The 14,940-nt window shown below is 47.0% G+C and overlaps 1 protein-coding gene across 1 annotated transcript in view; it reads left to right on the top strand.

Moving 5' to 3' along the window:
* The window catches only part of LOC106562378 (Wilms tumor protein 1-interacting protein homolog), a 37,351-nt gene that overhangs the window by 10,883 nt on the left and 11,528 nt on the right, over positions 1 to 14,940 (top strand). Inside the window, exons 2-3 of the mRNA XM_045689293.2 lie at positions 4,213 to 4,314; positions 9,413 to 9,480. Coding sequence (XP_045545249.1) covers positions 4,213 to 4,314; positions 9,413 to 9,480 — 170 coding nt within the window. The remainder of the gene's footprint in view (positions 1 to 4,212; positions 4,315 to 9,412; positions 9,481 to 14,940) is intronic.

Below are 14,940 nucleotides of genomic sequence, written 5' to 3'. Positions count from 1 at the left end.
TTAGATTCAACCACTTGCTAATTGAAAAATTATGAAACCTTATTGAAACATTATTTCATATGATTTTTCTTTTTTTATTGTTCACATTTTTGGGAAAGTATGGCTTCCATTGGCATCCATGAATACACACACACCACTGTAGTAGGCCTAATGACAATCGCTGAATGTCATTATGGTGTTTTTAACAGATGTCTCTTTCCTTTCATGAAATGACCTGTGCACAGTGCACTGTTTGGATGCTGGAATTATTTTAGAGTGGACGAACGTACGCTGCCACAGTTAGCCTACTTTTTGAAGTGATTTGTTTGAGAATCAGATTTAAACATCATTACTGGGTGTGTTCATGCCACATTAAAATGTAATGCATTTTTGTCTTTACTATTTTTTGTCATTTTTGTCTTTACTATAAAAAAAAATGTTGCATGCACAAGGCTCCCAAGAACGTCACAGTATAATTCACACTCTGATGTCATAGATGTAAAGAGCAGGGATGGGGTCGATTCGGAATTTAGGAATTTAATTACATTCAAACAATGAATTTGAATTGACCACACCCCACAGGAAGCTAAATTTGAATAGAATTTGAGTTGAAGGAAGTAGAATTGAATTCAAAGCAATTCAACTGAGAAGTGAACATGAAAGTCAAATTTATTTGGGGTGTGGCTATTTCAAATTCAAGAATTGAATTGGAATTAAGAGCAATTCGCAACTACAGAATTGACCCTAACACAGAATTGACCCTTTAGACTCGTACCCGTATACGGATTGAAAATGGTAGACTTGGACACTGATAAGCACCTGAATTGTAACGGAGTGGCTGTACAGTAATATGCTATACATGACGTCAGAGCTCAGGGTCTCTGTATGGGTTTTAACTGACAACCATTCTGAACTTGAGCGAATAAAGTGTTGTATCTGTAAGAATTCACCTCACCTCTGTCCCAGACTGGTCTTCCCTGTCTGCCTGACCCTGCTGAGACCCCTGTCACCATCTAATCCTCCTAAAATGAGGCATGAGAAAGAATTACCTTGGTGTACATTTATACATTATATTATCCAAGAATAGAATCAATGGTTCAATAATTTAAATGACCATTATTCCCAGATCCCAGAGTGTAGCTTTAAACTGCTGTCCTGTAGCTACTGTAGGTCTACCCATCAATTCAAGATGGAACTTTGTGTCGGTCACTGAATATACTGCAAAATTCACCTGTGCTCCATAGACTGGTCTTCCCTGGCTGTCTGACCCTGCTGGGACCCCTGTCACTATTTGACACCCTGCTAAGACATGATGAGCATGTTGTGTACTGACCGCACTAGAGGGCTGCATTCGCGCGGGATGCATGTGGGATCTGCGGGTCCCCACAGAGATCAGGGCAGCGTGGCCAGCATTTTTCATGCTGCAGGCAGGAGCAGGCGGTCAGACAGACGACTTTGGGATGACATTTTTTGTTGTTGTCCCACAGATTATTTTGATATGGTCCTCTTTCTGCTTGGTATGCGTTAGCCTACCTATTGTATTGAAAGCACATCTTTTTTTTTCATTATTCACACGCAGCTTCAACTTCAGTAGCCTACTTGACCTAGTTGGGTGTGAGAGTTCAAGTGTGCCTAGTGTGTGTGGTCTCATTGAAATAGAGTAGGCTTCCTACATGGGTGGAGAATCACGTGGCAGTTAACGAATATGAAATTAACTTAAATATGTAAATAAATATTGATAATGAAAAGAAGTGAGTCGAAGTGCAATGAAAAAATGTAATCATCTTTGAAAATGATTACCCATTTATTTGTCTCTGCCTGTAAACCGTCTTCCTAAAAGGTAGGCTGTATCCTATTGGACTATGCAAAACGTAGCAAGTGTCGCTGTCATCATTCTTGCTGCTTCCACTTCAGTAGCCATACCTGCGAGCTCAGGTGCACGTTTGGTCTCAATTAAATAGAGTAGCATGGGGCAGTCATCTTTCCAAGGAAATGTACTTCCTAAATAGGCCTGTGATTAGGCTATAGTTTACTACATTGCCTAGAAATAGGCCTAAATATTTGAATACCCATATTTCTCAGTCTGAAAATCTTCCCACTCCTAAAAGGTAGACTATAAAAATAGCTCAAGAGAAAGTACAAATCTCTCTAACTCTGCTCTCCTCAAACTACATTTAACATATTGACTGATATAGCCAGGTAATACAATGTAAGGGCCATTTGAGAATCTCTGGTAATTTAAACTATTTCTTAAGTTTCTTACGTTGTGCATTTGATATTTCCTATAGGGCGCAAACTTGCTGGGCTGGCAAGTGAGCTGTGTCACATATGCCTAAAATAACATTGCGAGACTGTGGTAGGGTTTGGGACCAGTTCTTGCGGTAGCGGGTTGGAGTCGGACAGAAGGCCAGCGGGTGCGGGCAGGAGCGGGATGATAAAAACCGGTCCCATGCAGACCTCTTCTGTGCACCATGACAGTGAAGCCTGTAACTTTAGAGCTGTTTATTACTGTGTCAGTGTGAAAAATCGAGAATTAGCTTGGGAAACTGACAAATCAATAACGTTACATTGACAAACTGACTAATACAACTCACATTACACTGAAAAAACGTCAGAATATCAATCTTCAATTGTTTGACCGATGGTTTCATCGTTTGATTCAGGCCTAGTTTCATTGAGGAAAAAATTATAGCAAATGTAATCCAACTTTTGGCCAGCTTTCTCTCTGACGGTACATCAACTGGTAAAAGCTTGTCAAGTTCATTTTGAAACGTGACAAAACAAAGGCTACAAAACATGTCCATACAAACAACTGCTGTTAGATAGTAATAATAGCCACCTCATATCACTATCTGACAGATAACTAGAGGCTAGAGCAGACCTGGCTGTGGTAGCTACTCACTAGCATAGCTTTTTCATTCACCTCAGTCGAGAGGGGATGAAACATTAGCTAAAGCACACAGTTTCCTCGTTTTGTATCTCATTCCAATAATAAAACTGGGGGGGGGACAAAAATGCAATTTTAGAATGTGGGGGGGATCTCATCTTTAGTCTAATAATTTTCCCATAGTCTCCCAACTGTTCCCTTTTAATTGCTACCATGATTATGCGTTTCCATCTTTTTTCTGTAAGAACAGATTTAGCCCTATCCATATAGGCCAATTCCCACCAGTCTAAGGGGTTAAGACCTGTCAAAAAGAGACAACCTGCTTCTATAGCAGTGTAAGTCCAGCACATATTTTAATTTGGCCTGGCTCTAGAAAGCATCATTGCCTTGAAATACTGTCAGAATAAAGTGTTAGAGAGAGGACTAGATGATGACACTCTTTCTTCATTACTGTCATCATGGGAGGAAGGTGGTGGTCACCTTCAGTCAGTCCCCTGTAGGGATGTTGTGTCCTGTAGGCGTGGTGACCCTGGACTCACCCCACCCAGGCTTTGACCCTGCGCACACTGTGGAATGTGACCCCGGTGGAGGCCATCTTGTGCATGAGAGGAAAGTAGGGGAATCATTAGTCCAATGCTATATCCAAATAGTTATCACAATTTATCTTCCTTCTCTCCTTCCTTAGTAAAGGTTTACCATTAACCTAAAGAGAACCACGTAGATGAAAGTTTGTAGTCCACACCTGTGGTTAATTCACCTTTTTTCCTCTAAATTGTCTAGTGTTTGCAGGTCAGTGGTCGTCTGCAGCAAGTAATTATACCATCTGCGTCCGTTGGGACATAGCCCACTAACTTTTGCTGAGTCACTTTGTCATTGTGCCACATTAAGAGAATGCTTCCTGCCAACCCCTAACACCTCTGGTTAATGTATTTTTAATTTAGATACAACATAGTTCAATGAACCTCACAGAGACACATTAGTTTGGTCCAAGTACTGTATATACACCCTTTATAGATCATTGACGGAACATGGTAGTTACTAGCGAAAGCAGTTACAATGACGTGTACTTTACTGCTGTATGAAAGCTTAAGTAGGATTCATGATGAATATGTTGATGATGATGGTTGGCAGGTAGCCTAGCGGTTAAGAATGTTGGGCCAGTAACTGAAAAGTTGCTGGTTCGAATCCCCGTGCCGACTAGGTGAAACATCTGTCAATATGTCCTTGAGCAAGGAATTTAACCCTAATTGTTCCTGTAAGTCGCTCTGCCTAATGACTAAAATATCTATGTAAAATAATGATGATTATGTCAACAGATGTTAACCTGTGTCTCTTCCCTCCTCCAGGTATCTGTATCAAGTGTGGGAAGGGTGTGTATGGAGCCAGCCAAGCCTGTCAGGCCATGGGGAATCTGTACCATACCAACTGCTTCACCTGTTGTTCCTGTGGTAGGTGTATATATCCCTCTGTCCACTACTCCTACTCAGCACCTGCATCATTGGCTGGCATCACAGATGTCCTGTATTTTCATTTCTTAGTACAACATTGATGTTGGTTGCCAGAGTGTCTTTGGGAGTTATCAGCAGAATGCTCTATTCTCTATTTGACAGGAATACGGATGATATATTGGAACGAGTGGGTTGTAGAGACGGCTGTTGAATCTGCAGTCAACCTGAAAAAATGTGTTTATGCATGTTGTGTGTATGTGTGTATATGTGTGTGTAGGGCTGTCCTGTCACCTGACTCCAATTGTCCTCTCTTGTTTCAAGTGGAGACGAGGGTGAAGTCAGAGAGAGTTTGGAGCAAGGTTGCTTTCATTCATGCTTTGATGTACATGGATGCTGATCCCTTAGCTTTGGAAGAAATGCATATAACTAACATGTAACTGAATACATATATTTTCAGATGTATTGTGTGGTTGAAGAATGAGGGGCAGTGTTTTCAACCCCTCTGAGATGTTTAGTTTTAAAGTGCCTGCAGATCTCTAAACACACCTAATGATGTATCAGCTTATTTGTTGACAAACGGTTTTTGTTTTACTTTTTGACTAAAATGCCACAAACGTTATTCTGTAAGAGTCAGGAGCGCCGTAGCAGAGAGAGTTCAGTTCTCTGAGACATTGCTGGCTGGTAGCCTTGGGCTTTGTTTAACCATGCATAATTGAGCCCTCCTCTTGGCTTGCTCCTATGGTTGCACCCTTTTTTCATGAAATGGCCAGGAATGCAAACTACCCCCCTCCACTTCAGCCGGCCTTCCCATGAGGACCTCAATCAGACAGTCACAAAGTGTACCAGGCCTGCTTATCAGAGGGGGCCGGCCTGGCATGGGCTCTGAGCAAACAACACACACATAAACACACACACAGATAAACACACACACACACACACAGAAAAATGTGTGCGCGAGTAATTACACGCTCACACACCATGCACGCACACACACAACCCCCCCCCCCCCCCCCTACCCGCCCAAACATACCCACACACACCTCCTCATTACTTTACTAGTCTCAACTATACAGTCATAAGACATACCTCTGTGACCAGTCTCCTGTTTATTTCCTGTACTGGTGTTGACGCCCAGCTCCTGACTGGATCACCAGCCACTTCCTCCTTCCACATGCCTTTTGTCTGCTAGCTCACATATATCCATGCCTTTAATGGGGCACGCTAATGATTAACTAGTTACATCTGTGTTACTGTAACACATCCTGCTAGTGCCTCTCACACCAGCCAGGAGAAAACAGCCAAGGGCCATGTATTTCTGAAACCTGTTTATGATGCATTGTGGTTTCCTCAGTCACTCACCAGCTGCACCTGGCTGGCTGGCAGGCTGGCTGGCTGGCTGGCACAGGGCACACAGCTCAATGTAGTGCTGTCTGCTGTCTGGCTGGGGTATTGTAGCTGGCTGCAGTAAGTAGAGTTAGCCTGGCTATTCCCCATATAAATATAATCTAGTCATTCTATTTCTATGCTACTCCCTCATCTGAGTGTAAATTGTGGGATCTGGCCAAGGTTTTAAATGATGTACAACAGCTTGGTAGTGTTGCCCATTCTCCCTTCTGCTTTTGGCGATGGTTCGACTACTTGATCATGACTTTGGCTGTGATTTAGTGGTGGGGGAGTTTCTGAGAGAGACTGAGTGGGTCATGGTTTTATCCTAGCTCTTAATGATATTAGAGAGACTGAGTGGGTCATGGTTTTATCCTAGCTCTTAATGATATTAGAGAGACTGAGTGGGTCATGGTTTTATCCTAGCTCTTAATGATATTAGAGAGACTGAGTGGGTCATGGTTTTATCCTAGCTCTTAATGATATTAGAGAGACTGAGTGGGTCATGGTTTTATCCTAGCTCTTAATGATATTAGAGAGACTGAGTGGGTCATGGTTTTATCCTAGCTCTTAATGATATTAGAGAGACTGAGTGGGTCATGGTTTTATCCTAGCTCTTAATGATATTAGAGAGACTGGGAGATTCCATAGCTTCTGTGTTTTCTATTTTTGAGATGTGCTTGTGGCTCTGTTGGTGTCTTAACTTGGCTGTTCTCTTTAAAGAGAGATTTACTTAAAAACAATTTGGAAGCAGCAGCAGGTCAGCACATGCTCACGTTGCCGGGGTCGAAACATTCCTGTCTGAAGTCCCGAGCAATCTGAGTGAGTCACTACCTCCAGCATCCTTCTTTTACTTACCACGGTACTGGGCAGGCCCTCCCTCCGCCTCTCCCTCTCTGCCTCCTCCCCCTCAGGTCCCCAGGTGATAAAGGCCCACTTGTTCTGAGAGGAGAGAGTGGGAGGAGAGGGAGGAGAGGGGGAGAGTGGGTGGAGTGGAACCTGAGAAAGTACAACATGCTTGATGTTTCCCTCCTACAGGAATAATATGTAGATACTGAACATATGGGGATTTGGGTACAGTTGAATTTAAAAGAGATGGTAATTTAGGACATTATTCAGATTCTTGTCTTGGCTTAGCAACTATAGTTTTTTAAAAAGTTGCCTGTGGCCAACAGCCAGGTAATTAAAAGTCAACATAGTAGCATAGGGATTTTATATGTTGGAATTATCATGGCCAGGCCAACTAGTGACCTTGTGTAGTGAAGTCCTGTGGCTGGTTTTGGATCTTGAGGGAGAGTCTTAACAGTGAGTAACCTAACCACTGGCAGTTTGTAGACTCTGCACCTCACAGGGCACAATAACATACCACTTAAACGGCAGAGGGGCCAGTGAGGACTGGAGCTCCACAGCTGAGCCCAAACTAAACCCAGCCTGCATCACACTGTTGTGGTTTTAGGAATTTAAGATCAGTGAGGGATGAAATCACTGTAACGTGAGGTCATTGTGATGTGAGGTTGTTGTCTCAAAGGGGTTGGAGGGATGACACAGGTCCAATGACATGTCCAGATGCCGGGCTGGTTGGCACCAGGAGTAGCAGTCAGCAGTGCTACAGTACCGCCACCAGGCTACCGCAACCAGGCATCCATGACTGCTCTACAATCTACCACACTGACCACATGATCACAAGACTTTGATTGCTGGAGTATGACTCACAAATGATTTTATTTGACCAGTTCACTGCAGTTTGTTGTAGTGCTCTAAAATGATTTCTGAAGGGTTACATATCTAGCTGAGAGAATCACTCCCGTTATTTCAAGATGCACGTCCCTTTATGTGCATGTCTGTGAAACACAGCACTGAGTCATGGGAAACCAATGTTGGAGCTGTAAAAACTAAGTACAGTATCTTGAGTGTAAAATCCCAATCAGGGAGCCATTTGGTCCTGAACTCCATGGAAAATGCCACATGTCCCTCCATGCTCAGGGGCTGTGAGCTGAGGAGAAGAGGAGAGGAGCCCTGAGCCCCAGCCCACTGCAGCCAGCCCAGCACTTTCCTCTCCTGTGACAAAGGCTAGAGGGAGAGAGAGGGAGGCAGGGAGCCCTCCCCCTCTCTATGAGGGAGAAAGGGTGGTGGAGGGGTGGAGGGGGGGTTGAATGGGACCAACTAGTGACCTCAGGCAGAAAGAATGTCCCCGTTTGCTCAGGCGGCCCGCTCCCTTAGCAGAGCACCACAGTCAGCGAGCGCCGAGGGCTTTGTGTTTCACCTTCCAGATGCACTCGCCAGAGCAAAGGTCACCAGACAGACACACAGCAACATGCCCCAGCTCCGGCTCACTGGTGTGTTGTTGATTTGAATGTAATGGTTTTTATAAGTTTAGTCACTATGAATTAAAAGAGCTCCTCCTCTGTAGTCAACAGGAAATATGTTTTTTCTCTCTCGTCCAGCCTCCAACTCTAAATGCTAATAGTTTCTCGCTTTCAGTCTTAAGTCTCACCTATTGTGTGAACAGCATTCTTCGGCTGCTTTAGCCATTTATGTGGGTGTTAATGTATTGCTATCTCCCGCAATGTGACACTGTGTGTGAAATACAGCGATTGCATACATTTGGGTGTAAAAAGGGGGACATGTCTTTCCCAAGCCGGGACACCCATACAATCAATGGCAGCTCAGGACGGCAATTAAATCTGACTAATCCTGCAGATTTATGAGCTCCGTGCGCTCTGTCTGCCAGGCTGAAGTCACTGCGCTGCCAGAAAGAGAAGAGACTGCTGCTGCCATTTAGTGCATTTGAATGGGCATGCATTAAGAGAAGCATCGCAGGGGGCGCAAAGGCCAGGGCCAGTGGGAGTGAGCAGTGAGGAGATCTTTCCTTTTAGGTGGAATTCCCTTTTATCCTGTGGAATTTAGTGCTACTGTGCTGATGGAGCCCCAAAATGGTGACTTTGGGGAGGGACTGACTGTTAGTATGGCCCTGGCTATACCAGACATGGGGAAATCCTTTGCTCAGGCTCCTATATTTGGGCTATGGTGGTGTGTGTGAGTGTGAGTGAGCTGTACACAATGGCAGGGGTGGTGGTGAGGAGGGGTGAGGAGGAGGGGGAGTTTTTTAAAGCTGCTTGGGCCTGGCCTGGTCTGGATGGTGGGGCTGTATTGATTGGGCCTGGTCTGGCCTGGTCTGGATGGTGGGGCTGTATTGATTGGGCCTGGTCTGGCCTGGTCTGGATGGTGGGGCTGTATTGATTGGGCCTGGTCTGGATGGTGGGGCTGTATTGATTGTTTGCTGGTTTTAAGTAGAAGGAGTCCCATGGGGATCAATGGATGACCAGAGTGTTGAAACAGTAATGTGGACCTTGAACAAGTAACCTACATTATGCTACTATCATCTGCTTTGGTCACTGGTGTTTCCTGTTGACATCTGTTATTGTTGTGGCTTTAATGGAACAGAGAGGAGTCAGGGGAGTAAGAGGCAGAAAGTCAACTCCCATTTCTGTTTATTCTCAACAATGCAGTTTTGGATAATGTATTTCAAATATCATCAGGAGAACCCCTGGAGCATTTCAGCATTGTTCAAAAGGCTGGAAACACTATTTCCATGATGTATTCACTTTTTTATAGCCTACGGGTTGGGTAAAATCACATAGCAACACTTTTACAATGTCTGATACAGGAACACTTATCCTATATCCCAGCTCACACACTTACTTCTCTTCTTCAGGGAGGAGGCTGAGAGGGAAAGCTTTCTACAACGTCAACGGCAAGGTCTACTGTGAAGAGGACTTCCTGGTGAGTTACATCATCTGTTGTCCCTGCATGCGTCCTAATACACATGCATTTAGGTTTATGTTATGTTCATTATGCAGATGTTCAGAGGTTGAGTTCTCCATGTCCTTCATACACACTCACCCCTCGATGGCAGACTTTGGAGAGGAGTGGTTGCCCATTCTAAAACCATCCAGAGGAAACAGACGTTTCACTGCTACAATTAAAGTTAAGCACCACCCCTCCAATTCCCACAAATTTCCCCCAAATTTCCCCAAGGAGCACAATTACCCCACTGCTCCCATCCCATTACTCCCCAGCACTTAGAATTATAGAGGGAGGCGGAGCGGCTGTGGGCAGCTGCAGGCCTCAGACTGCCTCATGTATGATGTATCCATCTGCCCAGGTTGGACACAATGGGAAACAGACACAAGTTATTAGTATGTATTGATCTCTTATAGACATCCGTCAATCTATAATCAATAGGAACCAGGTGTTTTATAGCAGTTGATTTGTCTTCCAAAAAGATACAGACTTATTGTTTATTACTACTGAATTAGGTTGTTAGGTTGCAATTTACTTACTTAATGTAAATTAATCACTCCATTACACATAAACATTGCCCATTGGCCCCTAAAACAGACTTTCAATTTGCTCAGAGGATGAGTGCTAAGAGTGGTATTGGGTCTCCTCATACTGTAGATGTAAAGAATAGATCCTAAAGGGGTCAGGTGGTGGATGTGACAATCAATCAATCAGATGTATTTATAAAGCCCTTCTTACATCAGCTGATGTCACAAAGTGCTGTACAGAAACCCAGCCTAAAACCCCAAACAGCAAGTAATGCAGGTGTAGAAGCACGGTGGCTTGGAAAAACTCCCTAGAAAGGCCAGAACCTATGAAGAAACCTAGAGAGGAAGCAGGCTATGAGGGGTGGCCAGTCCTCTTCTGGCTGTGCCGAGTGGAGATTATAACAGAACATGGCCAAGATGTTCAAATGTTCATAGATGACCAGCAGGGTCAAATAATAATAATCACAGTGGTTGTCGAGGGTACGACAGGTCAGCACCTCAGGAGTAAATGTCAGTTGGCTTTTCATAGCCGATCATTCAGACTATCTCTACCGCTCCTGCTGTCTCTAGAGAGTTGAAAACAGCAGGTCTGGGACAGGTAGCACGTCTGGTGAACAGGTCAGGATTCCATAGCCGCAGTTGAAACTGGAGCAGCAGCACGGCCAGGTGGACTGGGGACAGCAAGGAGTCATCAGGCCAGGTAGTCCTGAGGGATGGTCCTAGGGCTCAGGTCCTCCAAGAGAGAAAGAGAGAGAGAGAGAATTAGAGAGAGCATACTTAAATTCACACAGGACACCGGATAAGACAGGAGATATACTCCAGATATAACAGGCTGACCCTAGCTCCCCGACACATAAACTACTGCAGCATAAATACTGGAGGCTGAGACAGGAAGGGTCGGGAGACACTGTGGCCCCATCCGACGATACCCCCGGACAGGGCCAAACAGGCAGGATATAACCCCACCCACTTTGCCAAAGCACAGCCCCCACACCACTAGAGGGATACCTTCAACCACCAACTTACCATCCTGAGACAAGGCCGAGTATAGCCCACAAAGATCTCCGCCACGGTACAACCCAAGGGGGGGCGCCAATCCGGACAGGAAGACCACGTCAGTGACTCAACCCACTCAATTGACGCACTCCTCCTAGGGACGGCATGGAAGGGCACCAGTAAGCCAGTGACTCAGCCCCTGTAATAGGGTTAGAGGCAGAGAATCAAAGTGGAGTGAGGGGAACCGGCCAGGCAGAGACAGCAAGGGCGGTTTGTTGCTCCAGTAACTTTCTGTTCACCTTCACACTCCTGGGCCAGACTACACTCAATCATAGGACCTACTGAATAGATGAGTCTTAAATAAAAACCTAAAGGTTGAGACCGAGTCTGCGTCTCTCACATGGGTAGGCAGACCATTCCATAAAATTGGAGCTCTATAGGAGAAAGCCCTGCCTCCAGCTGTTTGCTTAGAAATTCTAGGGACAGTAAGGAGGCCTGCGTCTTGTACATTTACATTTACATTTAAGTCATTTAGCAGACGCTCTTATCCAGAGCGACTTACAAATTGTCTTGTGACCGTAGCGTAGGTGTAGGTATGTACGGCAGGACCAAATCGGAAAGATAGGTAGGAGCAAGCCCATGTAATGCTTTGTAGGTTAGCAGTAAAACCTTGAAAACAGCCCTTGCCTTAACAGGAAGCCAGTGTAGAGAGGCTAGCACTGGAGTAATATGATACATTTTTTTGGTTCTAGTCAAGATTCTAGCAGCCGTGTTTAGCACTAGCTGAAGTTTATTTAGTGCTTTATCCGGGTAGCCGGAAAGTAGAGCATTGCAGTAGTCTAACCGAGAAGTGACAAAAGCGTGTATTAATTTTTCTGCATAATTTTTGGACAGAAAGTGTCTGATTTTTGCAATGTTACGTAGATGGAAAAAAGCTGTCCTTGCAACAGTCTTGATATGTTCGTCAAAAGAGAGATCAGGGTCCAGAGTAACACCAAGGTCCTTCACAGTTTTATTTGTGTCAGGTGTGTGCGTACTGGTAGCAAAGTCAGGTGCAGGAGAGCAGAGAGTTGTGAACAGGCGCACACTTTATTGAGGTAGGAGAAACCAACAGACGGACGCAACTGCGTCAAAACCTCCAGCCCATAGGCAAAAGTGCAAAATGCGTACAACAGTCACAATAATTTATGTTTAACAATAAACATCTTCGTGAACAACACGGTATAAGCAAACCAGTCTGGTGCATCAACAATAAACACGTAACACAAACAATTTCACACAAAGGCATGAGGGGGAACAGAGGAATAAATGCATGCAGTGTGATTGGGGAATGCAAACCAGGTGTGCAGGGAACAAGACAAAACAAATGGATTAATGAAAAATAGAGCGGCAATGGCTAGACGGTGACGTCGACCGCCGAACGCCGCCCAAACAAGGAGATGAGCCGACTTCGGCGGAAGTGGTGACAGTACCCCCCCTTGACGCGCGGCCCCAGCGGCGCGCCGACACCGGCCTCGGGGACAACCCGGAGGGCAGGGCGATCCGGCCGGCGACAGTGGAACTCCCTCAGCAGTTCGGGTCCAACACATCCACCACTGGAAGCCAGCACCTCTCCTCCGGACTGTACCCCTCCCACTCCATGAGGTACTGAAGGCCCGACGCCTCGAATCCAGGATGGAACGGACAGAGTACGCCGGGGCCCCCTCGATGTCCAGAGGGGGCGGAGGAACCTCCCGCACCTCAGACTCCTGGAGCGGACCACTGGCCTGAGGAGAGACATATGGAACTAGGGGTTAATATGGTAATCGGGGGGAAGCTGTAACCTGTAACATACCTCGTTCACTCTCCTCAGGACTTTAAATGGCCCCACAAACCACGGGCCCAGCTTCCGGCAGGGCAGGCGGAGAGGCAGGTTTCGGGTCGAGAGCCAGACCCCGCCTCAATGCGGTGACGGTCTTTTGGCGCAGCCTGCTGGAGGTGACCATGGGCGGCTTCCCATGTCTCCTCCGCGCGCCTGAACCAATCGTCCGCCACAGGAGCCTCGGTCTGATTCTGATGCCACGGTGCCAGAACCGGCTGGTACCCCAATACACACTGAAAGGGGGAGAGGTTAGTGGAGGAGTGGCGGAGCGAGTTCTGCGCCATCTCTGCCCAGGGCACGAACGCCGCCCACTCCCCCGGCCGGTCCTGGCAATAGGACCGCAGAAACCTGCCCACATCCTGGTTCACTCTTTCCACCTGCCCATTACTCTCGGGGTGGAAACCTGAGGTGAGGCTGATCGAGACCCCCAGACGTTCCATGAACGCCCTCCAGACTCTCGAAGTGAACTGGGGACCTCGATCAGACACTATATCCTCAGGCACCCCATAGTGCCGCAAGACGTGTGTAAACAGGGCCTCCACAGTTTGTAGGGCCGTAGGGAGACCAGGCAGAGGGAGGAGATGACAGGACTTAGAGAAACGATCCACAATGACCAGGATCGTGGTGTTTCCCTGTGAGGGAGGAAGATCTGTCAGAAAATCCACCGACAGGTGTGACCAAGGCCGTTGTGGAACGGGTAAGGGATGTAGCTTACCTCTGGGCAGGTGTCTAAGAGCCTTACACTGGGCGCACACCGAGCAGGAGGAAACATAAACCCTCACGTCCTTAGCCAAGGTGGGCCACCAGTACTTCCCAGTCCGACAGCGCACCATCCGACCGATCCCCGGATGACCAGAGGAGGGTGACGTGTGGGCCCAATAGATCAACTGGTCACGGACAGCAGACGGAACGTACCGACGCCCGACGGGACACTGGAGGGGAGTGGGCTCTGTACGCAACGCCTGCTCAATGTCCGCGTCCAGCTCCCACACGACCGGCGCTACCAGGCAGGAGGCCGGGAGAATGGGAGTCTGATCCATGGGCCGCTCCTCTGTGTCATACAGCTGGGACAGTGCGTCTGCCTTCATATTCTGGGAACCTGGTCAGTAGGACAGGGTAAACACAAAACGGGTAAAGAACATGGCTCTCCTTGCCTGACGAGGATTCAGGCTCCTCGCTGCCCGGATGTACTCCAGGTTGCGGTGGTCAGTCCAGATGAGGAAAGGGTGTTTAGCCCCCTCAAGCCAATGTCTCCACGCCTTCAAAGCTTTAACCACAGCCAACAGCTCCCAGTCCCCCACATCAGAGTTCCCCTCCGCCGGGCTGAGCTTCTTCGAGAAGAAAGCACAGGGGCGGAGCTGCGGTGGCATGCCCGAGCTCTGAGAGAGCACAGCTCCTATCCCAGCCTCGGACGCGTCCACCTCCACTATGAACGCCAAAGAGGGATCCGGATGGGCCAGCACGGGAGCCAAGGTAAACAGAGCTCTTAGGTGCCCAAAAGCCCTGTCCGCCTCAATCGACCACTGCAGACGTACAGGAGCCCCCTTCAGCAGTGAGGTAATGGGAGCAGCCACCTGGCCAAAACCCCGGATAAATCTCCAGTAGTAATTGGCAAACCCTAAAAATCGCTGCACCTCCTTTACCGTGGTGGAAGTCGGCCAATTACGCACGGTTGAAATGCGGTCTCTCTCCATCTCCACCCCTGATGTGGAAATGCGATACCCTAGGAAGGAGACGGCCTGCTGAAAGAACAGGCATTTCTCAGCCTTGACGTACAGGTCATGCTCCAACAGTCGTCCAAGTACCCTGTGCACCAAGGACACATGCTTGGCGCATGTAGCGGAGTATATCAGAATGTCATCGATATACACCCTGCCCGTGCAGGTCCCTGAAAATCTCGTCTACAAAGGATTGGAAGACTGATGGAGCATTCATCAACCCGTACGGTTGTAATCCTTCTAACCCCCCCCCCCCCCCCCCCCCCCTTAAAAGATTTAGATGCACTATTGTAAAGTGGTTGTTCCACTGGATATCATAAGGTGAATCCACCAATTT

The sequence above is a fragment of the Salmo salar genome, chromosome 11 (genome assembly GCF_965601325.2).
Source record: "Salmo salar chromosome 11, fSalSal1, whole genome shotgun sequence".
Classification (NCBI taxonomy): domain Eukaryota; kingdom Metazoa; phylum Chordata; class Actinopteri; order Salmoniformes; family Salmonidae; genus Salmo; species Salmo salar.
Note: the sequence above shows the minus strand (reverse complement) of the source record. Positions and strands in the feature narration are given on the sequence as shown.